The sequence below is a fragment of the Myotis lucifugus genome, unplaced genomic scaffold (genome assembly GCF_000147115.1).
Source record: "Myotis lucifugus unplaced genomic scaffold, Myoluc2.0 scaffold_449, whole genome shotgun sequence".
NCBI lineage: Eukaryota > Metazoa > Chordata > Mammalia > Chiroptera > Vespertilionidae > Myotis > Myotis lucifugus.
Window position 1 is genome coordinate 640,197 of NW_005871497.1, and position 24,654 is coordinate 664,850.

At 41.2% G+C, this 24,654-nt stretch overlaps 1 protein-coding gene across 1 annotated transcript in view; it reads left to right on the forward strand.

The window, feature by feature from the left end:
• The first annotated feature begins 10,603 nt into the window (after nt 1–10,603).
• Nucleotides 10,604–24,654, forward strand: part of LOC102442302 (UDP-glucuronosyltransferase 2A1-like) — a 49,140-nt gene continuing 35,089 nt past the window's right edge. The window contains 2 exon segments of the mRNA XM_023744322.1: nt 10,604–10,691; nt 23,582–24,350. Of these exon segments, the coding sequence (XP_023600090.1) occupies nt 10,638–10,691; nt 23,582–24,350 (823 nt within the window). The 5' untranslated portion in view covers nt 10,604–10,637.

A 24,654-nucleotide genomic window follows, 5' to 3' on the forward strand; every position in this document is an offset into this window, starting at 1 on the left:
ATCATATATTTTATTTCTTTTTTCTGCTATGTTTTTCAATTTTATGAGTTTTTTAATGTTGTATTAAATTAATGGTAAGATTTAACCACAGATTAAGCATTTTCTTTGTTCTAAATATTAAATACATGTATACATATTTGTACGCATATAATAAAATTAACAATAATTATCTAAAGATTGAAAAATACAAAATAATACCATTGTTATTTAGTGATAAATACACAAATAATAGTACAAAGAAATTCAGGAGAATGCCAAAACTTGAATACACACTTATGAGAAACAAATGAGCAGGCAAGCTATAAAAAATTGTATTATAATGTTAACTTCCTCTAGTGGTTATAGTTCCTTGTTTTTTATCACTTGGAATATTTCATGCCATGCCCTTCTGACCTGAAGTATTTCTGTTGAGAAATCAGCAGACAGCATTATGGGAAGTCCCTTGCAGGTAGTAGCTATCTTTCTCTTGCTGCTTTTAAGATTCTTTCTTTGTCTTTACCTTTGGAATTTTAATTATTTGCAGCAGGCATTCAGGATCTGAAGGAGGGCCAACACACAAATAAAAATACTATACAATAAATATGAATTTAGAAGGCATGGGGGGCCAGGTGGAGACCTCTCTCTTGGTGAGGCACACTGAAACCTGGCCTTATTTGATTTTTATTCAGTTTTAGATAAACATCTTATCCTCAGTAAAGCATGGCAAACAGGGAGCAGACAGACCATTTCTAAGGTCAATAAAGATCAGTAAAGATCCGTAAGGTTCAGTAAACATTTACTTTGAGGCTATTAGGCCAGGAAATAGCTTCGAGCAACCATATCTCAATAGGGAACAATCAGTGCTGAGCTCAGCCTGCTAACGCCCAAGGTCCTTCAGCCTTCCGCATTCCTTGGTGCACTCTTATGACAGTGTTGGGAAAGTGGTGACTTCCCTCAAATCATGATATATCTTTATGCAGGCTCTTTGGATTCTTGTTTGGAACTCTTTGCTCTTCTTGGATTTTTGTGTTCTTTTGCTTCACCAGGTTTGTAAAGTTTTCAGTAAAGATTAGTAAGGTCCAGTAAACATTTACTTTGAGGCTATTAGGTCAGGAAATTTCTTTGAGCCACCACTATCTCAACACAGAACAATCAGTGCTTAGCGTCAGCCTGCTAACATCCAAGGTCCATCAGCCTTCCATGTTCCTTGGTGCACTCTTATGACAGTATTGGGAAAGCTGTGGCTCTCTGCATCTCCCCCTTTTTATTTTCTTAGTTAATCTTGAAAAGTGTATGCTGTCTGTAGGGCTTGAGTCCTTTTAAGACTCTTCATTCTGCATCTGCAGACTAGAAATAAACATATAAGAACAAGAATGAGACAGACAATAGTAGTTATGCTAAGAGGCAAATGTAAGAAGATCCAGTGAAAGGGATTAAACTCTTTCATGTCCTTTTTAAATTGCTGCCAGGCATCTAAAGAACTAGTTTGTAAGTTTGCCTGGGATAATTGTACAATATGCTGTTGTAATTCTAAAATATCAAGGGTTGTGTTACCTTTACCCCAAGCATCAAGAAGGTGATATTTTATTGATTCCCAAGGGTGTAAGGTACTGTTATAGGGAACAGGTATAACACAAATCTAGGGAAAATTATAATGACACTATAAAGACATTCTTTGCTCTAACCTGTGGAATTTATCACCCATCCATAAAACTGTAGATTTTAGTGCCGATAATTCTATCTGAAACTGACTGTCAATTTCTTTTTGTATAGACAAAGTCTGTTACATTTTCCTTAACTTATTGTACAAACTGAGAAGTTTGAACACTGTACCATGGATGAATCAGCAATTCCCACAGAAGTAAGTAGCAATACTAGAGCAAAGAGTCCTGCAATTAACTTTCCAAGAAATCTTTTTTTGTCGTTTTAAGATTTTTACCAGGTCATGTAACAGTTGGTAGGTTTGATGAGATTCCCAAGGCTAGGTTAGGTTAGTCGGAACCCAAGCGAAAGCAGGTTGTTTTAAAATCAAGAGGGAATCTTTTTCGAATGTAGAATTAATACAATGGGATAGTGTGCAGCCTGTGCATGACACCTCACACAAATGGCTTGTTGCATTAAGGCACATCAGAATGGGGCCTGAGAGGAGTACAAAAGGATCAAATACAAAAATGGTGGCAAATACTGTCTTATTGGGAGTTCCCAATAAGGTACAAATGCAATTATTTAAGTTACAATTAAAACTATAGCATTTTATAGGTGCAAGTGCAGCAGCTAATTTCCATTGGGTGTTTTGTAGGGGCCAATTATCAGGTTGTAATTGAGATCCAACAAATTCTCCTCCATACCATGAGATGGAGTGATTAGCTTCAACATATAGATAGGATGCGGTCCCCTTCCATTTTAGGGTGCGATTGTTACTATATGCAAACCTGTAGGGGCTCCAATCCACAAAGGAAAACTGTTATTAAGTTTGCTACTGGTGGGGTGGCCACTATAACAGTCTCGCCAACTAATTTATTCCTCGGTGGGGTGCCACTCATAAGACTTTTTACATAATGGCTTAGTGGGGAGATGTCTTAGTAATGTTACATTTTCTGTACCTCTCCAGGAGCAAGTAGTGATAGTAGATGTATTTGGGCTTTTGCTTCACTCTCCTTTGGTGTCCATGCTAGCCAGAAACCTCTCTTTAATTCTACACACACAGGAGCAGTAGTTGGATTCTGTGTCATACAAAAGGAAAGCTGGGTGGCGACACCCATGTACTTCTTGTCCCACCTGTGGTCCCCCTGGATGACCAAGGTGCTTGGTGTTATTGGTGACTACACTAGGCGGGGGATCAGCCCAAGTAAGGGGTCTTACCCATGGAGGGTAGGAACATAAATCCAATATACTTCCCCATTTGCCCCTGATAGTATTACCGCACAACTGATGGCTGCTAGCATGACAAGGAAAACGTTCTCAGGTGTTCTTGAGGTTTTGGTCTCCTCACAAATTCGCTCAGCTTTCTGGACCATCTTCTTCACCATCTCCCAGGCCATCTCCGAACTGTTTGTGGTCTATCTCATTATCCTCCCACTCCTTATCTTCAGCATGTTGCTTGGGGCTACTGCTATCTGTGGCTGGAGCAGTCATCTGTCTGCAGCCGCAGGTACAGGATGAGGCTCCAGGTGCAAGGTTCTCATTAGTCTGGTTAATTCCTCTCTTGGATCCATGTTGAAGTTTAATATTTCTTGCAGGAATCCACACAGGCTTGGTGGCCTTTTGTGGAAATACACAAGCATATCCTCAACCAAAGGTTAACAAAGGGACCCTTCCATAAACCAGACTCAGGATCTTTCCATTTAACCAAACCATTTTCCTTTGGTTTATTCTAACACCAGTGTAATTCCATAAGTGTCTTGCCATCAGCATTACAAGTGAAAAAATTTAAAGTAATTACAGCTTGATGTAGTTTACCTACAGGAGATTTCTCCAGCATCATTATTCTCCCTTTTTGTTTTTCAAGTTGGGATTTTAGCCGCTGATGTTGGCGTTCCATAATTGCCCGTTCATGGGAGTTGTAGTCCCCTAATGTGCCTGTTGTAATAATGTGTGCATTTCCTTTTGTTAAAAGACCAGGCAGCATGGTATGAGCCCTGATATGAGTAATATAAAAAGGGATACTATCTTTACTGTACAACATGCTGTACCTGTTTAAATAGTATAAATAGACTTTGGTCACTGAGTTATTTTAATCTAGCAGTCTCAATTCTGTTTACCAGGCCAGCAGCATAGGCAGAATCAGAAATAATATTAAGAGGCTTTTGGAAATCCTGCAATGCAGCCTTGATAGCTTCTGATTCAATCCTTTGTATAGAAGTGTGACTAGTCTGGATGACTCAGTCTGAGTCCATTGTATGATAAGCAGCCTTAATATTAGATGAACCATCAGTAAAAACAATGCTCCAGGAATAGGTTCCTGTCTAATATTTGTTGGTATAAAAATAGAGGTGTAATATAAAAATTGTAGTAATTTGTTTTTTTAGTAGGTGACAACTAATTTCCCCTGAATATTCACTTATTTTAATTTTCCAATTCAAATCAGTCTGAAATAACTTTTCTTCCCAGTGAGGGGACGATAGATGCATTGGAGTTCTTCTCCTCTAAGCTACCTGCAGCACTTTGAGTTGAGATATTAATTGAGCCATGAGTTCTATACATGTAACCACAGTTTTAGAGGATTGATGCCCTAGGTGGACCCACTCAATAATAGTAGGAGAGTTTTTATTTTGGAAGATGACTCCAGTGGGACTATTTGCAGTAGGATTAATCTGTCCTAATAAAGGCAATTCAGGCTGTACCCGTGCACTTGGCCTGAGGAGATTGCCTGCTCAATAATTAGTAACTCCTTCCTAGCTTCATCTGTTAATGTACAGGGCAAGGAAAGATTAGAGTCACCCCTAAGTATATTGAATAAATTTGTCATTTCTCCCATAGAGACTTTTAGATAAGGCCTTACCCAATTAATGTCCCCTAATAATTTTTGAAAGTCATTTAATGGTTTTAAGGCAATCCTTTTGTATTTCTACTTTTTAAGGCCTAATATATTGATTTTTAATTACAGTTCCTAGATATTTGAAGGGCATTTCCCTCTGTATTTTCTCCCAGAGCAATCTCTATACCACATTTAGGGAGTTTCTTTTAAAAATTTTTACTTTCTTTTAAACAGCTACCAACTTGGTTGCCTTTCAGAAAAGCAGGTAGGAGCAAGACATGCTGGCCAATACTGCAAAACATACATTTCAAGTAAAAGTAACTTTCTTTTTACTTAAGGTGTCTCATTAATGGTGAGATTTAATGCTTTAATAATAACTTTTAGTTTAGTTTCTAAATAGCGGAAGAGATTTTAAAATTTCTCCTTTTTATTAAGCTTAAATTTACTTTTAAACAGCATTCTTTTTGGTTAGTGTTCATTTGCATATGTATGCAAATTTTACTTTTGACTTTACTAGAATCAATTGCTCATAAAATATTGGTTTCTCATATAAATGAGTTTATATGAAACCTTGATTATATTGTGAAAAGCTAAGTATTCAGCAACCTTGTCTTGCCAAGCTTAGAGGTTGAAACCTTTATAACATTTAAAATATCCTATATTAATAAAAGACAAACATGCAAATTGACCGTACTTTCGCTATGCCTTAAGCCATGCCCACCAGGCAATCAGAGTGACTATATGCAAATTAACCCAACCAAGATGGCGGCTGGCAGCCATGGAGCTGGAGCGAGCAGGAGGCTTGCTTGCTCTAGTCATGGAGGAAACCAAGGTTCCCTGCCTGCCGTGGCCCGGCTCTGAGCTCCACTGAAAGCAACAAAGTTTCAATTATAGAAGGTAAACAAACCCCAGATACCTGCTTTCAGCCAGCTGTGGCCACGGAGCTTCAGCAAGCAGGAGTGGGTTGCCCCTGGTGATGGAGGAGGAGGCCAAGCTTTCTGCAGGCCTCCTCTAAAGGCAACAAAGTTTCAATTATAGAAGGTAAATAAATCCCAGAATAAAAAGAAAAAAAGGAGAGGCTGGGAGCTTACGTCGCCAGGGTGCTTGGCCAGCCTGAAAACGGCCCTCAGCCCCTCACCCAGACTGGCCAGGCACCCCAGTGGGGACCCCCCACCCTGAAGGGGGTGTGGCCAGCCTGAAAACAGCCATCAGCCCCTCACCCAGGCTGGCCAAACCTCCATGGGGTGAGGGTCCCCACTGGGGTGGACATCCTCCGAGGGGTCCCACACTGCAAGAGGGCATAGGTCGGGCTGAGGGACCCCCTGAGTGCACATATTTTAGTATGTATATAAATAGAATACACTTATTAATTTTTATCTGATAAAGCTTCCCACGTGATTTCAAGTATATTAGATTGGCCTAATTTAGTTCAAAAATATTTCTTTTAACAAGAGAGAATAAATCTTTGAATCATTTCAGGGCCTTTGAAATGTCCCAAGGCCAACTCTTGATTAAAGTCTTGAAATTTAATTTGGAAAGACTATCAAATATACATAACCAAAAGATTATATTATACACTTCTTGTAATTATTCTACAAGATATCAGTTAAATTTAAACTGGTTTTAATATTAAAAATTTGGTTCAGACCATAGAATTAATCCTTTTTCTTAATCAGGCCAATAAAATATTATATCCTAGGTTGAAACTTTACCACATGTAGTACACACAAGGACTACAATATATTTTGAACTACTAATTTCTCCAGAGCAAAGGTAATAATTATTTTCTTAAAAATAAATTTCCATACTTTATGCATTTTATTATTGCAACCATATAATTTTTCCCAATTTAATTTGAATTTTTAACTTTTGGAAGCTCGACATTTTAGGTGGCAAGTTAAATACTTAGCATTTCTTAGATTGGTAATATATTTACATTTTTAAGGATATATTTCAAATAAAATAAAAGACATATTCAATTAATAGAATCAAATCTATCCTCTAGATTTTTCATGAGATAAACTCAGATTAATATTTTAGTATTTTGTCATTTTTAAATACCTAGATATTTAATAATTTTTATTATTTAATTCAGCAAACGCCAAAGTTTTATGTTACCAAAGAATTTGGAAAAATAATGGTAATTATATATGTTTAGTCATATATAATTACCACTGAAAAAGATTTACCATATACCTATCATTTTAGTTATGTATATTATTGCCTTAACAACTTTGAGATTTTAAAGCCAATTATTATTATCCAAGGCATTTTTTTTTTGGCAAATTCTGTAACAGAGATAACTTACTGAATTTCAGTGGCTTTAATGTTAAAGTATTATTTTATTTTTCTTTATAAAAACAGGAGTGCCTCTCCCCCCCACCCCGCCACACCTGTGAGGCAACCTTGGAATGAGGTCCATTATTATCCAAGAACTGTCCTTTATCATGGAAACATTAATTTTGTTGCCCAAACACAGCCTGTATGTTTTCCTTGTGTCATTTTTGCCATCTTTTAAATAAAAACAATCTTGGGTTTATTCCATAGCATCCGTGAAGAGATGGGGCCTAGGCCAAGAGGCCACCCAAAATCGGGGGAGGCGCACCTTCTCTTAAGCTAGCCTTTTTCTCTTCATGGGTATACAAATCCCAGATGCATCCCTAAATTGTGAGAAATGTCTCATCTATCCAAATTTCAAATGACGGACTGGGAAATAAAAACATGGTGAAAATGAGACTTTTAGTAACACTCTCAAGAGTGGGCATCCATTTTACAGGATCACCAAAACACCTAGTAATTAATGGGCTGGGGCCTTTTTTTAGTTACTTCGCTTTGTCAATGATTTATCCTAGAACCTGTGTTATCAGCCACATGTACGGCTCATATTCTTTCTCCCCACCCCCACATTCTGTTTGCTCTGGGGAAATTTAGTAATGGCCTGGACATCTACTGTTTCTTTTCTATTAAATTAAATTAAAGGCATGCTTAATAAACAAATTAAACCAAACAAAAAAGACAGATAAGACAACAATCAACAGACAAGCATGCATAACACATAGACAAGACTTAATAAATCAGAGTTCTTTTCATGGATCTTTCAGATGTTTTACATTGCCTGGGACTTACAGCCAGAATGCGGCCTAGATCTCAGCCTGTTGTTCACAGATCTTATCCTATTCTGCTCTCCATAGCATCGACTGGTGTCTAAAGTTGTTTTAGCTAAAATCTGCCAGTCCCAAGGCGTCACGTGGTAATTTTCAGACAAAGCATTAAAGAGCTCTTTTGTGAAAGGACTGTTAGCCTCATTTGCTCTAGCTGTTGAGCCTTCCCAGACTAGAGGCGGAGGATCTGGGGCTTAGGTGTTACAGACTTTTGATCCTCAATATGAAGTGGGCATAATGCAGTTCGAACAGGAGCCCCCATAGTTAAAGATGACAAGGGCACTCGTTTTCCTTGAGCCTGATTTAAGACAGTACCTTTTGACACCTTAATTCCTTTATCCTTGAGCATGCAAGCTAAAAATTTACAATGATGTTTTTGCCTTTTACTCAAATTCTTCCCCATAATAACCTGGCTGAATCAAAACGTTCCTCATCCACTTATGGTAGCGACTCTGAAGCTGGCACAGGCTTTGTGTGCAGTGAACTTCCCACCTTTCCGGTGAATTTCCACTTTTCCTTTTTCACTTTGTTTTTCGCTCAGGTGACACTTCCTCTCCAGATTCTTGTTCATGGTGCCAGAATGTCGCAACCTTTTGAGGCAGGGGTTCAGGATCTGAAGGAGGGGCCGACGCACAAATGAAAATACTATACAATAAATATGAATTTAGAAGGTATGGGGGGCGAGGTGGAGACCTCTCTCTTGGTGAGGCACACTGAAACCTGGCCTTATCTGATTTTTATTCAGTTTTAGATAAACATCTTGCCCTCAGTAAAGCATGGCAAACAGGTAGCAGATAGATGGTTTCTAAAGTCAATAAAGATCAGTAAAGATCCGTAAGGTTCAGTAAACATTCACTTTGAGGCCATTAGGTCAGGAAATTGCTTCAAGCAACCATATCTCATTACGGAACAATCAGTGCTGAGCATCAGCCTGCTAATGCCCAAGGTCCTTCAGCCTTCCGCGTTCCTTGGTGCACTCTTATGACAGTGTTGGGAAAGTGGTGACTTCCCGCAAATCATGATATATCTTGATGAGGGCTCTTTGGATTCTTATTTGGAACTCTTTTCTCTTCTTAGATTTTTGTGTTCTTTTCCTTCACCAGGTTTGTAAAGTTTTCAATCATTATTTTTTTCAAATAGGTTCTCCATCTCTTGCTCTCTTTTCTCATTCTGTTACTTCTATGATGTGCCTGTTGTTATGTTTCATGTTGTCCCAAATGTCCCTAGACTATCCTCACTTTTTAAAAATTATTTTTTTCTTTTTGTTCTTCAGATTGGGTGTTTTCTGATACCTTGTCTTCAAAATCACTAATTGGAACCTATCTTTCATCTAGCTTGCTGTCAATTCCTTCTAGTGTGTTCTTCATTCTAGATCAGCCGTGGGCAAACTACGGCCCGTGGGCCAGATCCGGCCCTTTTGAAATGAATACAACTAAAAAAAAAAAAAAAGACCGTACCCTTTTATGTAATGATGTTTACTTTGAATTTATATTAGTTCACACAAATACTCCATCCATGCTTTTGTTCCGGCCCTCTGGTCCAGTTTAAGAACCCATTGTGGCCCTCGAGTCAAAAAGTTTGCCCACCCCTGTTCTAGATATTGTATTCTTCACCTCTGACTGGTTCTCTTTTATGGATTTTATGTGCTTTTTATACTTACTTTCTCTTTGTTTAAATTCTCATGGATTTCATCCATCCTTCTTTTAATTTCCTTGAACATCCTTATAACAATTTTTGAACTCTCTATTTGGTAGCTTGCTTGCCTACATTTTATTTTGTTTATTTTGGGGCACTTTATACTGTTCTTTTATTTGGAGAATATTTCTTTGTCTTCTTATTTTTGGCTGCTTCTCTATATTTGCTTCTGTGTATTAGGTAGATATGCTGTGTCTCCAGTCTTGGCATGTTGTCTTTATGTAGTAGGTGTCTGTGGGCCTCAGTGGCACAGTCCCCTGGAATGTCCCTTGTGTGGGTTATGTGAATATATTTATCTTGATTTCTGTTGTAGATTTATCTTGATTTCTGCTGGCCTATCCATGGATGAGGTTGCCTCTCTGACTAGCTGACTAGCTGACTATGAGAATCAACTGTAACCACACTGTGAGTTCTTGTGCAGATGCTAATCCCAGAAATCAGAATTCGCTCGAGCAGATTCTAGTGACTGCTGAGATCTACTTTTGTATGTGCAGCATATAGATCTATTTGGGTCATGCTCTGATGTGGTCTGTATCCTGCCACCAGTTGTGTTGATTCTGGGGCCATTGGAAAGGAACTCCAGTGCATTCAATGTCAGGCATTGCCTGTGTCTGTCCCTGGGCCACCTGTCTGGAGCTACTAAGTGATCCACAGTTTGTGGGTGCTCTGCTGGGCATGGCTATGCATGGCAGTGGCCAAGTTACACTCCGAGGCCAATTTCCACCAGTACTGAGCATGGGAGCAGGTCAACAAAAGGCCCAAGGCACCCAAAATCCGCCTCTATCTGCTAGCTGACAGGCTCCATCATTGAAAGAGGCTCTGGTGGTAGTACACAAGTTAAGTGAGAACATGTTCTAAATGAGGCATCATGTAGGGGTGAATTGTGTTCATCAGATTGATATGGGTTCAAACTCCCTGCCAGTCCTAAGTCTGAGGACACTCAGCAATAGTCTAAGAGCACACCAAGGCCAGCTGCCACCAGTTGGGTGCCCACAGACCTTTGTGGTAGGATTGAGTGTCATAAAGTCATCAGGGTGAGGTCAGCAATGTTTATTAGTCCCAAACAGACCAAAATTTAGCCATGTGAAGGGAGGGCTTTGCACAGAAACGGGGTGTTGATTGCACATGCGAGGGAAATATGACCCTCACCCAAAAGCCACACAACTTTGTCTTTCCCAGAGTTTGCACATATCTGCTCAAGAGTCTTCCCAACGATTTTGCACTGTGGGCTCAGGCTGGCCACAGCCAGCTAACAATATTCCTGAGTGCAAGCCTAGCAGGGAGGGGCCAACGGGATTCAGGAGAGTGAAGCTAGTGTTTACCTTATGGTGAGACAGTGCTGCTGTGGTATACAGATTGGGTTGCTGCTGCTCTGGCAGGTAAGTGCGGGGGAAATGGTCCCACCCTAGAACCATTCAACTCAGTGTTTGATACCCTCTGCGTTCACCCTCAAGAGTCTTTCAAAAAAGTCTATACTATGGGCTCAGGCAGCAGACCCCCCCCCACAGTGCATGATCGTGACTAGGCAGAGCAACAGGGAGTCCGGAGTTCCTCCAGTCTGATGCAATGTGTAGCGGAGTGCTTGACACAGAAAAGATGGTGGTTGTGGGCAGTGTGTCAGAGGGGCTCAGCGCAGGGACCCTGACAATTGTCCCTTCAGCTCTCTCACCGGAGCCACACAACCCAGTCTCTCTTTGCACAATCTTAGTCCACTCTGAGGCATGCTCCCTCTGATGGAGTTCAGGGAAAGTGAGTGCAAAGCAGATTTTGTGTGTTGGCCCTTATAGAGGGTGCCTGGGTTTCTAGCAGACTCCTGTCCCTCTGTGACGAGCAGAATCTCCACTGATTTTTACAGCCAGATGTTATGAATGCTCCCCTTTCTGGCTCCAGTGCTCCAGACTTGGGAGGCCAGAACAGGGTTGAGGCCCCACACTACTTAAGGGGGACCTCTGCTGCTGAGATGTCCCTCAAGATTCTCAGCCACCACTTAAAATCTGTATGAAATTATTGTCACATTTGTTTGCCAGTTAATATAATAAGTGTTCATGTTCTATTCCAGTACTTATGACAGTTTGGGGACTTTATGGCAAAAGACATACTAACTTTATTTCTTTTTTCCTCCTTTAAAATGGTTGGACAGCCCTAGCTGGTTTGGCTCAGTGGATAGAATGTCAGCCTGCGGACTGAAGGGTCCTGGGTTCAATTCCGGTCAAGGGCATGTACCTTGGTTGTGGGCACATCCCCAGTAGATGGTGTCAGGAGGCAGCTGATCGATGTTTCTCTCTCATCAATGTTTCTAACTCTCTATCCCTCTCCCTTCTTCTCTGTAAAAAATCAATAAAATATATTAAAAAAATAAAATAGTTGGACAAAGAAACGATGATAACTAGTGGCCCGATACACGAAATTTGTGCATGGGGGGAAGGGTGCCCCTCAGCACATCCTGCACCCTCTCCAATCTGGGACCCCTCGGGTGATGTCCTCCTGCCGGTTTAGGCCCGATCCCTGCAGAATCAAGCCTAAACCGGCAGTCGGACATCCCTCTCACAATCTGGGACGCTGGCTCCTAACCACACACATGCTTGCTTGCCTGATCGGCCCCTAACCACTCTGTCTGCCAGCCTGCTCACCCCAAACTGCCCTCCTGCCAGCCTTCTTGTCCTTAACTACGCCCCCTGCTGGCCTGTTCGCCCCCAACTGCCCCCCCCCACTGTCCTGATCTCCCCTAACTGCCCCCCCTGCTGGCCTGATCACCCTTAACTGTCTTTGCCTCAGCCCCGTCACCATGGCTTTGTCCAGAAGGACATCGAGAAGGTCTCCCGAAAGGTCTCCTGGTCTAAAGAGCATATTACCCTTTTATTAGTATAGATGTTTAATAAAAATTGTCTGCAGATTATGCTAACACTGGAAGTGAACCACTAATTAATTTTATCTTAATCATCACTATTGGTGTACCCTGTAGGTGTAAAATTTGGCTTCCACACTGTCAGCATTTCTTGGGGGCCAGACTTCAGAAACGTCATAGATCGTTCTGAGGTCTTTGGCCTTGCTCTGAAGTTACTGGCTGCCCAAGTTATCACTCGAGGTGGTGAATTTTTCTACATTGTCTTGGTCTTTTTCTGGATCATTTTTATTCAGTTCCTCATTTGGCCTGTGATAATGGCCACATATTGTTGGCTTTATAGCTTTTGTAGGTTTTCTTGATGGGGTAGGAATTTTTGGAAAGGCTCCTTTCCTTGAACTCCCTTAAAGACATCTTTGCATCCCCATGGATGTCTTTAGTACCTGGAAGGACAACAGAGTGAGCGCAGAAGGACATTGGTTTGTGAGGAAATGGCTGGGATGAAAGGGAAAAAAGTCTTCATGAGAAAAATTATGGGGTGAGGATGGAATCTGCCAGGCAAGACCAGGGAGTCTTGGGGATATGCCACTAAAGAAGAGGAGGAGAAGTTTGGGTGTGGTCCTTGCATCCTGGACACTGGACCTGGGTTAACAGGACTTCTTCCTCTTTTACCTTCTTTTGGTGAATGGGGTTGGTTGTTACATAACTGTGCTAGGATTTGGTGGTTTCCTGGTCATCTTCACCATGTCAAAATTTCCCAGGGCCCTACCCCAGGCCTCTTGAACATATGCTTTTCTCTAGGACAATGAGAGGCCACACCCCTAGGCTTTAATTAATCAGGAATCCTCTCTGCCAGCTAATGGTAGCTCTGGGAGAGAAACTTAGACATCATAAAGCACCATCCTGACACTTGCATGGGAAGGGGTGAGGAGGCCGAGATGCTTTGGTAAGAGAAAGGGGGCATTTCTTTAGCACTCCTAAGCCTTCTCAAATTTATTGACCCCATGTTCAATTCTGATGGGTCACATGGTAGGGAGATGATGCTTCCTCCAAACGTTTCCCTAGGCCACCCATTTCAGTGGTTCATTGTTCTTTCCCATCCTTCACCCTTAGCTAGTTTTCATAAGATTTACCTAAAATCTTTTCAAGGTAATGTGACTGTCTCTGTGGAGATGTGAATCATCCTGCTTCCCTAGTACAGGTTGCTCTTATGCACCTTGAAAACCATTCACTTCTTGGCTACTACCAGAGAAATTTTCCATTTCACCCCCCTTTTTCCACTGTCACTGTGGCTCTCCCCAGCTTTCTGTTTTCAAGGTTGAAATCATTGCCTTTAGGCTATCTTTAATGAATAGAGTTGCTCAACTGGTTATCTTAGCTTTGTTTAAAAACTTGGGGGTGATCATAGTAGGTATAGTATCTACATGTGAGGTTTAACAGTATAAGGTGAATGAGGCAGAAATTTAAATTCCCGAAGTTGGGCTTCCTGTTTGTATGTTGAAAACTTCACCTCCCCCGCCCCACCTCCTCAGAGAACTTGGGTAGTCAGACCCTTGGTCTGAGGGTTGCAGACTCTGGTTGATAGAGGACAGGAGGCCCAGGCCCTGTCAAAGTATGCATCAGAGGCAGGGCTAAAGGACCCTACGAATCCATCTCAGCCCCTGCCATGAGGTTTTGGAATTGCTGGGCTTGGTACCAAATTTGACGTACACTGACTTCCTGCAGAGGACTCAGGGCAGTGAGGCCTTGATCTGAGGAGTCTGGCCTTGGGTCAACAGAGGGAGGATCCCAGGACTTTCCAGGGCTCAAGGTGAGGAACATAAGGGAGGAGGGAGGGACCCTGAACCCTAGAACAGAATCATCCTACCCAGGGTGGGATGACAACAACAGGCGATCTCTGCATCTGGGTCTCAGAGACTCAGGGGCTTTGGTATAGGGAGCAGGACCTCAGATACCCAGAGGACCGGCCCAAGTCCTGCCAGAGTCAACATTAGGATGTAGCGACCCTGGATCACATGACCGGGGGGCCCCACAGAAGCCCAACCTTGTTGTCAGCAGTGGGAGTCCCCAGGGCAGGATGACCACACGCAGTGTTCCCTGACTTCCACAAACGGGTCTGAGAGATCCTGGAAACATGGTATCAGGAAAAGGGCCCCTGTCCACAGAGGGGAGGGCCTAGGTCCTACTGGAGTCAACCACTGAGGCAGCGGACTGCCTGGGGCAGAGGCTAACGACCTTGCTGCGCCCGCCTTGCCTTGCCCTACCCCACCCACCCCCCACCTGGCCTTCGGTTGAGCCTTCTGTCTTTTTGGACTTTATGGACCCTGGCTCTTTATATATTAGGTTATCATTCACAGGGATGTTGCATAATGAAAATATAAAACTTTAAAACACATATTTAATTATCTAAATTAGTACCTTTTAAAATACATTAATTTTTTTTTAAAAAAAGATTTTTCAGAGTTATTTCTTCATTATTCAGAGTAATTCAACTCTGCTGTGGTTTCTACATTTGAATGAACATAATCAACTCTCATCATTATACAACTCAGAAAAAAAAAGACACCCTGATTTTTTAAAATTTATTTTTATAATCAATAATAATAATTTTATGTGGCATTAGTTTGAGATATATTAATTTTACATACTTCTTAATAATAAACTGAGATTATTAATCATTACCAGTCTTTATTTCAGATACATCTGACATTCTTGGTTGATGGGAGCAGTGGAGACCATGATAGCAAAGGCAATATTCAATGCAAATACTTGCCAGGAAGCAGTTGAAGGATACCTTTAGCAAAGCTTAATTTGCTTAACAATGCAATTCAGGAGAAATGCTAAGAGTAAACAAGTCTGATTACTTAAGATCATATTTCACATCATACCACACTTACCCATCCAGGGGTTATTTAAGTTCAGGTACCTAATGGCAAATGATTGCTTTTATAGGTCCAGCTGTAAACTTCAGGTAAGAAATTTAAATCAGTGTATAAGCTATATAAAAGCACTGTGTAATAAACATTTGGATGTATTTTATATTTTCTTCTAATAGCAATATCAACCATTACAAGATTGTGGGTTAACTTTTGGGTTGTTTTATTACTTCCCTTTGAAAAGTTTTTAGTTCTATTTTGAAATAATTTGGGGGATTTTTCCTCCCAGGAGTTACACTTCATAATGACTGTATACTAGTAGATATTGAGGGAAGTGTATTATAAAGGCATAAATTGAGAGTTTTTCTAAGTGTGAGTTCATTGGACCCTTTAAAAGTTGATCTATTTCCTATATTTCCTACAAGTGGAAAGGTAATTTGTTCCTTCATTAGGCACACATAACATAGGAAATAAGACGTATACTAATGTACGGTGAAGGCAAAAATGATTCTTACAAGTCACAATGGTCTTCAAAACAGCACAAGTACAGGAAGCAAGATGTCATCCTTTCTGGGTATTTTCTTTCTTTAATATTGTGTAATGGATTATTTATATTTACATATTTCAACTTTATATATTTTAAATGTATATGTTTTATATATAAATGAGTTTTATGCATAATCAAATTTATTTATTAAAAAATAGGAAATTTAAAGTTTCTCAAAAAATATTGTTGTAGCATCAATAACCTATTGTGGTATTAATAAGTACTAAACTTGCTGCCTTTTTGTACAATTAATTACAGCACATCTTTTACTATCATCTATGATAAAAAAACATTTGTATATACTAGCTTCTTTTAAAATATATTCATTTTTCTTTGAACACACCTGATTTCACAAATATATGTATCACAGTTTTAGGTGTAGCTTCTCAAAAATTTCCAGAAAGAAATTAGTCTTTCAGTGATGTTAAGCTCAAAATAATTAAAATCACAAGTTTGGGCCTTCATTTTGGAAAAGTCTTTTGTTTACAACCTTTTTAAAACTTTATGGTCAACAATCTCTTCATTTAATTTTATAATTTCTTTATTTTAAGTTAAATTTAGGAGCACAAATCTAAAATTTACCTGAGCAGTTTGAGAAATCGCTTAAGACTGGTCACATTACTGTGCTGGGAAGCTGGAGCTGGTGCACTGAATCAAGAATGTGCAATCATGCTCTCCCTGCTGAATGAGGAGACACAAGGCACCACCAGAGGTGGCAGGTAGCACCTTCAGCATCTAAACTCCCACTTTGGGGCAATGAAATCCACTGGGTCACTTGGATTGAAGGTGCGCATTTAATACACTCACACAATGGAAATAGAGCCATAGGATTTATTACTTATAGATCCCAGAAGTGGAGGTCACAGTTGAGCCAGGGAAAGGTAGTCCTCCATCCAGATCACATGTCAGCAGGAGACAGAAGCAGGCTAGCAAGCACCTATGAGTTATAAGGTGGCTGGGGTGGAGATCCCTAACTTTTCCTAGGCTTAACTCTAAGCAGTTATTTTAGAAGGTGCCCCAGGAAAAGTAAAATGGAATTCATGGCGAGCATTGATCTAAATGTCCAGATTCTGGAGGTGAGTTGGGTTCAGACTGTGAAATGCCTAGGCAGAAAAAGAAAGTTGTTCTTTCTCAAAAGTTGACCCTCGTGGCAATTGACTCCATGATGCCTAGCCACTAATCTTCAGGGAAACTCACAGTCTGGACAGTGGGGATATTAAAGCCGGGGCAGGGTTTTGGTCACCCAACAAATGCATTATTTGAAAAAAGCAAAAATGACACTCACCAATATCCATAGGCAAATGAGGGTTTGAAAACCTGTTCTTAGCCCTCAGCCACATTCCTTTTGTTGGGGTCCGGCCAATCAATTAAATCAAAGCCCTTGGGTAATGGTAAGGTAGGTATTTAATTTAAACGTGGGTGAGATTATGTAACACTTGTACTTATGGGGCTAACTTTTGTATATGTGTATACATTTGTCAGAATTTTTAGTATTCATGTAATAGGTGGTACCCTTTGTAAGCACATACACTTTTAGTTTTATCTAATAGGTAATCTAAATCTAAACAGTTATCCCGAACTATTCATACTAAAGAATCATGTTGCTGCTGCATTAACGCTCTTATGTAACAGACCAATGTGTTCAGCCAGGATGGCTGACAGGTTGATGTTTGCCTTAATGATTTTGGCTGCATCCCAGGTGTGTTGGCAACTACTCTAGTCCCAAAATAATGGGGATGGATACTGCATAATTTTGACTTGAGAGGGGAGAAAGGGAGACAATTGGGTGTCCTGCTCAGTGATTTGTAAGGGTAGTTAGTCCCAGGGAGACTAAAGTACTTAGTTTGGACAGACAATATTTCCCAAGAGGCCAGCACAGAGTATAAAGCATTGGTTGAGGTTAGAAGTGCACGTTTGGAGAGCCAGGTTATGTGTGTGGCCCCAAGGCACTGGGCTCAGGATGGACATCAACTGTGTGCTCAGGGAAGCCAGAATAAATTAGGGTTCTCTTCAGATAGCTGGGCCACAGGGCCCAAGACCACAGGGATTGTGCTTTTTTGGACAAGGTGTAGGTCATATTCATGTACTGTTGGTGCCTGGGCAGATATGGAGGATTCTGAAGGGCATCTGGAGGCTCCTGCCAGGTGCCACTTACTGTAAGACAAGTGTCCTGCATGGGAACTATTGAATACCATAGAGAACATAAGGCAAATTACAGGGTAACATGGGTGCTTTCTATTGGGCAAATGGGGACAGGGTCAGTAAATCAGCTGGGTAGGCCACTAACTTGGGAAACAGCTTTTATTGATCCCAGCAATTAAATAGGCACCCCAAAATAAGCTCTGGTTTCTGCTCATTGTATAAACATATTAAGACTATTGGAGTCTCACCCGGCTAGTGTTGCTCAGTGGTTGAACCAGGAGGTCACAGGTTTAATTACTGGTCAGAGCACGGGTTGTGGGCTTAATCCCCAGTGTGGGGTGTGTAGGAGGCAGGTGATCAATGATTCTCTCCCATCATTGATTTTTCTATCTCTCTCTCCCTCTCCCTTCCTCTATGAAATCAATTTAAAAACAAACAAATAAAACACCTATAGAAGTCTTAAACAGAAGCAAAGATTGTGGAGCCCTGAGCAGTGACTGTGGGGAAGGGTGCTGTGAGGTGGTGTAGGTCCTGGAGAGTTGTAGGTGGAGGGCTTTGTGGTAGCAGCATCCACAGTCAGGGAAGGGTTTTCCCAACAAAATTTAAATTCACTAACTCCCAGGCGGATGCATAATGTGGGCCAATCCAAAGGGTGTGATGAAGGCAAGCAACTAAGTGAAGTGTTTTGGGGCCCCTTAAAGTTGTGAGATTTGACACATACCTTGGCTTTCCAGAGCTCAAATGTGAAGCAGAAAGCAGCTTGGCAGTTAACCTCATACTCGAGCAGCACACATTATAGTAGGCAAGGGGGCTCTGGGGTAAACACATAGTTAACTCTACAAAATGCCACTCACAGGGTCATCAGCAGAGAATTTAGACAAATGTTCAGTGTGACACCCAGGTTCTGGGCAGAGCTCACCATCATTAGCCACTGAGTCTTCCTTGGTGACATCTCTGTCAAAGAAGGTTTTGGAGGCAGCATGTAGGATGAGGTTGTCCCCTGATGTCATGGGCTGGGGCACTGCCATCTCCAGTGTTGCTGCAGGTGGTGGGAGCCATCCCAGGAGGGCAACTGAAGGTTCAAGCGGTCTAATGGGATCAAATAGATTTGGGACACTCTCATTAGGTTTGCTTGCATTTTGACAGCATTTACTGGTATCCCAAAAGTCTCAGTAAATTTTGGGGTCCTCAGGGGTGCACCTTGTAAATAATTGGGCGATTATTTCCTCCAAGGCATAGGAGGTCTCCATCCATAATAGTAAAGATTGGAAACACATGTGCAGCTTTGGTTTAAAACAAATTTAATTCTGTGCTCCTGAAAATTTAATCCTTGGCTCTGTATTACCAGGGATGGGTTTGAACTGCCTAAGTCTATCAGACAAATAAGATTGAAATTAGGATAACGTAAGGGCCAGTGCTCAGAGGTCAGGATATTGGTGACTGTTGGGCAGGGTGGATGGCTCCCCTCTGGGGAGTGGGCCTAAGCCGTCAGTCGGACATCCCCCGAGGGCTCCTGGACTGTGAGAGAGGGCACAGGCCGAGCTGAGGGACACCCCCCAGTGTACTAATTTCATGCACTGGGCATCTAGTCATACTATAAAATGCCTAAGCAGTAACTGAGAAAAGCAAAGTGGCTTTTTCTCCAAAGTTGTTTTTCTCAAAGTCACAATTACTGAGATATTTTTTTTAATCAAAAAGTTTGTTTGTGTGACACACTGTACAAAGTTTCCTTTGTACACACTGCTTATCACTCATGTCCAGATACTTCTGTTAAAAAACAAACTTCAACTATGTAAATTTTATAGGTCTTACTGGCTTTATTCAACAATTCATGATTCGGGCACCATCCCATCTAGCAGATAGAAAGGAACTCAGATGAGTATCAAATACCATACCTCTAACGAAGATTTGTGTTGTAGTTGATAACGTGACATGATACACTCTAATGGGGCACTCTGTCCTGGTGGTGAATGCTGATAACTTGAAAAATAAAGGCCAAAGTGAGGCAACAAGCATTTATTTGAGGTCAAAACAAACTGAAATCCATGGGGATAAATTCAGGAAGGAACCCAAATTGTACCCCAGTTATAGGGGTGAAGGAAAGGGGTTTTTATGAGTAAGGGAAGGGAAATAATTACATAAATAGAATAAAGGAATTTCTATTGATGCTAAAAAGCTAAATTACTTTTTAACTATACATGGCTGGTTGCTGATTAAAAATGTCAAAATCATCAGTGCTTGTGGTGAGGAGGTCTGCTTTCCTATTAACTTTACAAACAATTCTTTTTAAGACAATGTTTGTTTGGCTCAAGTCCAAAGGTTATTTGCTCAGTTCAATCATTTGAAATGTACAAGGAACAAGATGTGCAAGGGATGGTGGGCTCTGTTTTTGAAATGGCTACATTTATATCAATTTTCTCAACACAATAGGCTTTGAAGCCAAAGAGCCTTAAGGCAGCTACCATCAGTTCCTTTCTTATTTTGTTCTATGAACTTACCAAGTTACTCAGCTTTTCTGACCAATATTTTCTTCTTTGATGTGGAAATAATTATTGTTTGTAACTTACTGGATATTTTTTTAAGTGCAAAGTAAATGACATTAACATATGTACAACACATTGCACAATGTCTGATAGTTAGTGAGCAGTTAACAAATGTTAGCAATTATGAAAGGCTGAGTCTAAATGTAAAGTTGTTATTCACACAGGCTAGCTGGCCTTTTGAGCAGCACTTCCCACAGAAGCATGCTTGACTTAGCAAGTCTCTTCTAAAAGCTCTTATTTACCAGTAGCATTACCCATCATCTCAGGCATATGTACACTTACACAGTTTATTTACTTACATGCCATTTTTCTCAGTGATCTATTAAGGTAAAGTAGTAATAAATATTATACTTACTAGGGGCACAATGCATGAAATTCGTGCACAGAAGGGTAGGTCCTTCAGCCCGAGCTGCACCCTCTCCAATCTGGGAGCCCTCAGGGGAGCCCTCTCCAATCCGGGAGTTTCTGTCTGTCATTGCAATCATATGAGCGAATTGTCTGAGACCCCAACAGAGTTTGGTTTTGTGCTCACAGAATAGTAGAGGTCTTTTTGTTTTCTTTGCTCCATTGGTGAAGATTTCCTAGAAGTTGCAGGATATCTTCCTTTTAATTTTTCCTCAACACTCTGACTTTACTTATGTCTCTCACCTATGCTTTCCCTCCATCCCCCACCCGTAACAGTAACTCGCTCCAGGCTCACTTTCTCTAGTGTCTAGGAAATCACGCAATGCAATTGCCACCAGAACCATGATTCCCAGCATTCCTGATGCTCCCCGCGCTCTGGGCTTCCACTTCCATTCCAGGGGCTGCCACCAGAACTACAATTCCCAGAACTGCTGGTGCTCCCCGCGTTCTTGGTTTTCGCTTCAGGTCCAGGGGCTGCAGAAATGAAAAGGAGTGGGAACTTCAGCCTCCCCCAGGCTGGGCTGACAGGACCAAACACTTCAGTGGCGTCCCCGGGACCGAGGCCGTCGGTACCTGCAGTGTAGGCTTAGAGCGGCCAGGGGCGGGAACGCCCAACCCTGGCCACTCCATGCCTGCGCACGTGTGCATTGCCCACAGGCCCGCCATCTTTGTCAGGTTAATTTGCATACTCTCTCCTGATTGGCTGTGGGCGTCACAAAGGGGTGGTCAATTTACATATTTGTCTATTATTAGTATAGATTGTGTTTGTACTTCACATTTTAAATCTTCTCTTTGTAATAATCTTATCCTATATAATAAAGAGGGACTATGCTAATTGACTGCCATGCCCTCGCAAAGATGGTGGCACCCACAGCCAATAAGGAGGGAATATGATAATTGACTTCCCTGCTCTCAAAGATGGCGGCGTCCACCACCAATAAGGAGGGAATATGCTACTTGATGTCCTGCTCTCAAAGATGGCAGCGTCCACCACCAATAAGGAGGGAATATGCTAATTGATTGCCATGCCCTCAAAGATGGTGGCACCCAGTCCCCTCAGCCCCCCAGCTGCCCAGGGCTGGCCCCAGGCACAGGCCTCAGATGGCGGCTACCCAGCCCCCCAGGGCCACCTGAGGCTCAGGTAACCAGGGCCGGCTTAGGCTTACATTGCTGGAAGTGGCAGCAGCAGAGGTGTGATGGGCGTCACCTTCCCCTGATCACCAGGTTGCCTCCTGCCCCTGAGGGCTCCAAGACTAAGAGAGGGGGCAGGCCGAGCTGTAGGATTCCCCCTCCAGTGAATGAATTTTTGCACTGGGCCTCTAGTCTATTAATAACTGGTAACTACAATAATAGGATCTGGAGAGTATTATACTAAGCAAAATAAGCCAATCAGAGAAAGACAGCTATCACATCATGTCACTTATATGTGAAATAAATGAACAAAATAAATTGATGAATAAAATAGATCCAGAGACATGGAAGCATGGAATAGACTAACAAATGTCAGAGGGAAGGGCCACGGGACTCAGGGGGAGAGAGGTGGGGAAGGGGGGAGAAATTAACCAAAGAACTTATATGCATTTATGCATAACCCATAGACACAGGCAATAGTGTGGTAAGCCTGGGGAGAAAGGGGCAGGAGTAGATGAGAGGGGGTTAATTGGGGGGAAAAGGGAACATCTGTAATACTTTCAATAATAAAGATATATTTAAAAAATAATAATTTTTGCTAATGTTACTATATAAAATGTATTTGCTGGGGTCCAACCCCAGCAGGTCCAGGGGTCCCCAAAGGTGTGGATGGAGTCGGCGAAGAAGGAATGACATGGAGACTGGGTTCAGTTCATCAGCATAGCAAGGTTCTCCCTCCAGAATCTCCAGCAAAGTTCTGGTCAGGATCTCCAACCAAGTTCTGGTGCCATGTTCTCTCGCTAGGTTCTCCAGCCAGGTTCTCCATGTTCTCATCCAGGTTCAGTCACCAGGTTCTATAGCCAGGTTCTATCCAGGTTCTTTTGCCATGTTCTGTCTAGGTTCTCCAGTGAAGTTCTGTAGCCAGGTTCTGTCCAGGATCTTTTGCCATGTTCTCTGGCTAGGTTCTGGTTAGGATCTGAGGATCTGCTGAGGATCTGCTGAGGATCTGCTGAGGATCTGCTGAGGATCTGATGTTTATTGTCTTGTTACATCTGTATTTATACCAGTCGATTTTAATCCTGTCAATTTCTATTACAAAGGTTAGGGCGTTTCTTATCTCCATTCCAGGGAGTAAAGATTATGTAGTTTAACTACCCGCCTGGCACTTGTATCCCCTCCCTAACCTCAGGGAAAAATCCCCACCTGGGGAAACAACCTTTCTCAGAGAGGTGACCTTGGTTAAAACACATGGCACTAAGGGGAGCAAACATATTAAGAATAGTATGCTATATACGCCAGGTCCCTTGAAACATATGCTGTGCAGATGTTTCTTCTCTGCAGCGACTGTGTCAAGCAGCAAGGATGGACTGGCTCCCGGCATGTATTAAATATTGTAAAACCTATTGAATTAGCATCTCTATGTTCTAAGCTAACTATAGGGTTTGCATCTCTACATTTCATGTCACATCTGAAGTATCAGTTTCCAGGTCTGAGTGTGGAGTTCAGATATACAGTGGCTTCAAGAAATCAAATATAGTAAGAATTTAACAACTATGAGATGCAAAGAAAGGGTTGAAAGATTAAGTTTAAGAAAAAGAATCATAACTAAAGCTAAAGCAACAAGTTGACAGGTACAACACACGTTGCCCCTAAACCTGTAATTATCATAAAATATGAAGCTACCATGACTAGTAACAGTTGGTAGAGAGAATGCTCTTAAGGGTATCACTGGTTTGAATCAAGCTGAAAAATAATTTGTCTTTCCTTTTTGTTTTAAATGCAGAGAAATTTGTCTGCGTCACATCTCATCAAATTTTCTATGTCAAGCCACATCATGTTAGAAAAATCCATTCTGCTGTTGTCTCTTCAGATAAGTCTCCTGGGAGTCACTCTTGGTGGGAATGTTCTGATTTGGCCAATGGAAGGTAGTCATTGGCTAAATGTTAAGATAATTATAGATGAGCTGATTAACAAACAGCATAATGTGACTGTCCTAGTTGCTTCTGGTGCACTTCACATCAAGCCCACTTCCAACCCATCTCTGACATATGAAATATATAAGGTGCCCTTTGAGAAAGAAAATGTGGAAGAAACGCTCCATAAGTTAATTTTTACATGGATGGAAAATAAACCATCTCCTTCAACCATTTGGAGATTCTATCAGGAGATTGGCAAAGCCTTCATGGACTTCCATGCACTGAGTAGAGAAATCTGTGATGGTGTTCTCAAAAACCGAAAGCTGCTGGAAAAGCTGAAGAAAAGCAAATTTGATGTTCTGGTATCGGATCCATTATTTCCTTGTGGTGATATAGTAGCTTTAAAACTTGGAATTCCATTTGTGTACACCTTGAAGTTTTCTCCAGCATCAACAGTGGAAAAACACTGTGGGAAGACACCATACCCTCCTTCCTATGTTCCTGCTGTTTTATCAGAACTCACCGACCAGATGTCTTTCACTGACAGAATAAGAAATTTCATCTCCTACCATCTACAGGACTACATGTTTGATACTCTTTGGAAATCATGGGATTCCTATTATAGTGAAGCTTTGGGTAAGTAATTTTCTTTGTATTATTTAAATTAAAACAAACAGAGCTCTTTTTTGTTTCCTATGATAATTTTTAGTCATACATATTGATAACTATCTCTTATTACCATTTGTTAACAGTAAAGGTCATAAAATGCAATATGCTTTGGAACTATATTTTGTTGTTTTCTAATTTTATGTACTTGAAGATACCAATTACATATTTTTATGCATAACATACAGAGACAAATACAATTTTTAATTTAGGACTTGATTCCCATTTACATATTGCATTAAAAATAGAAATCACCTAGAAACTTCAGTGGTGT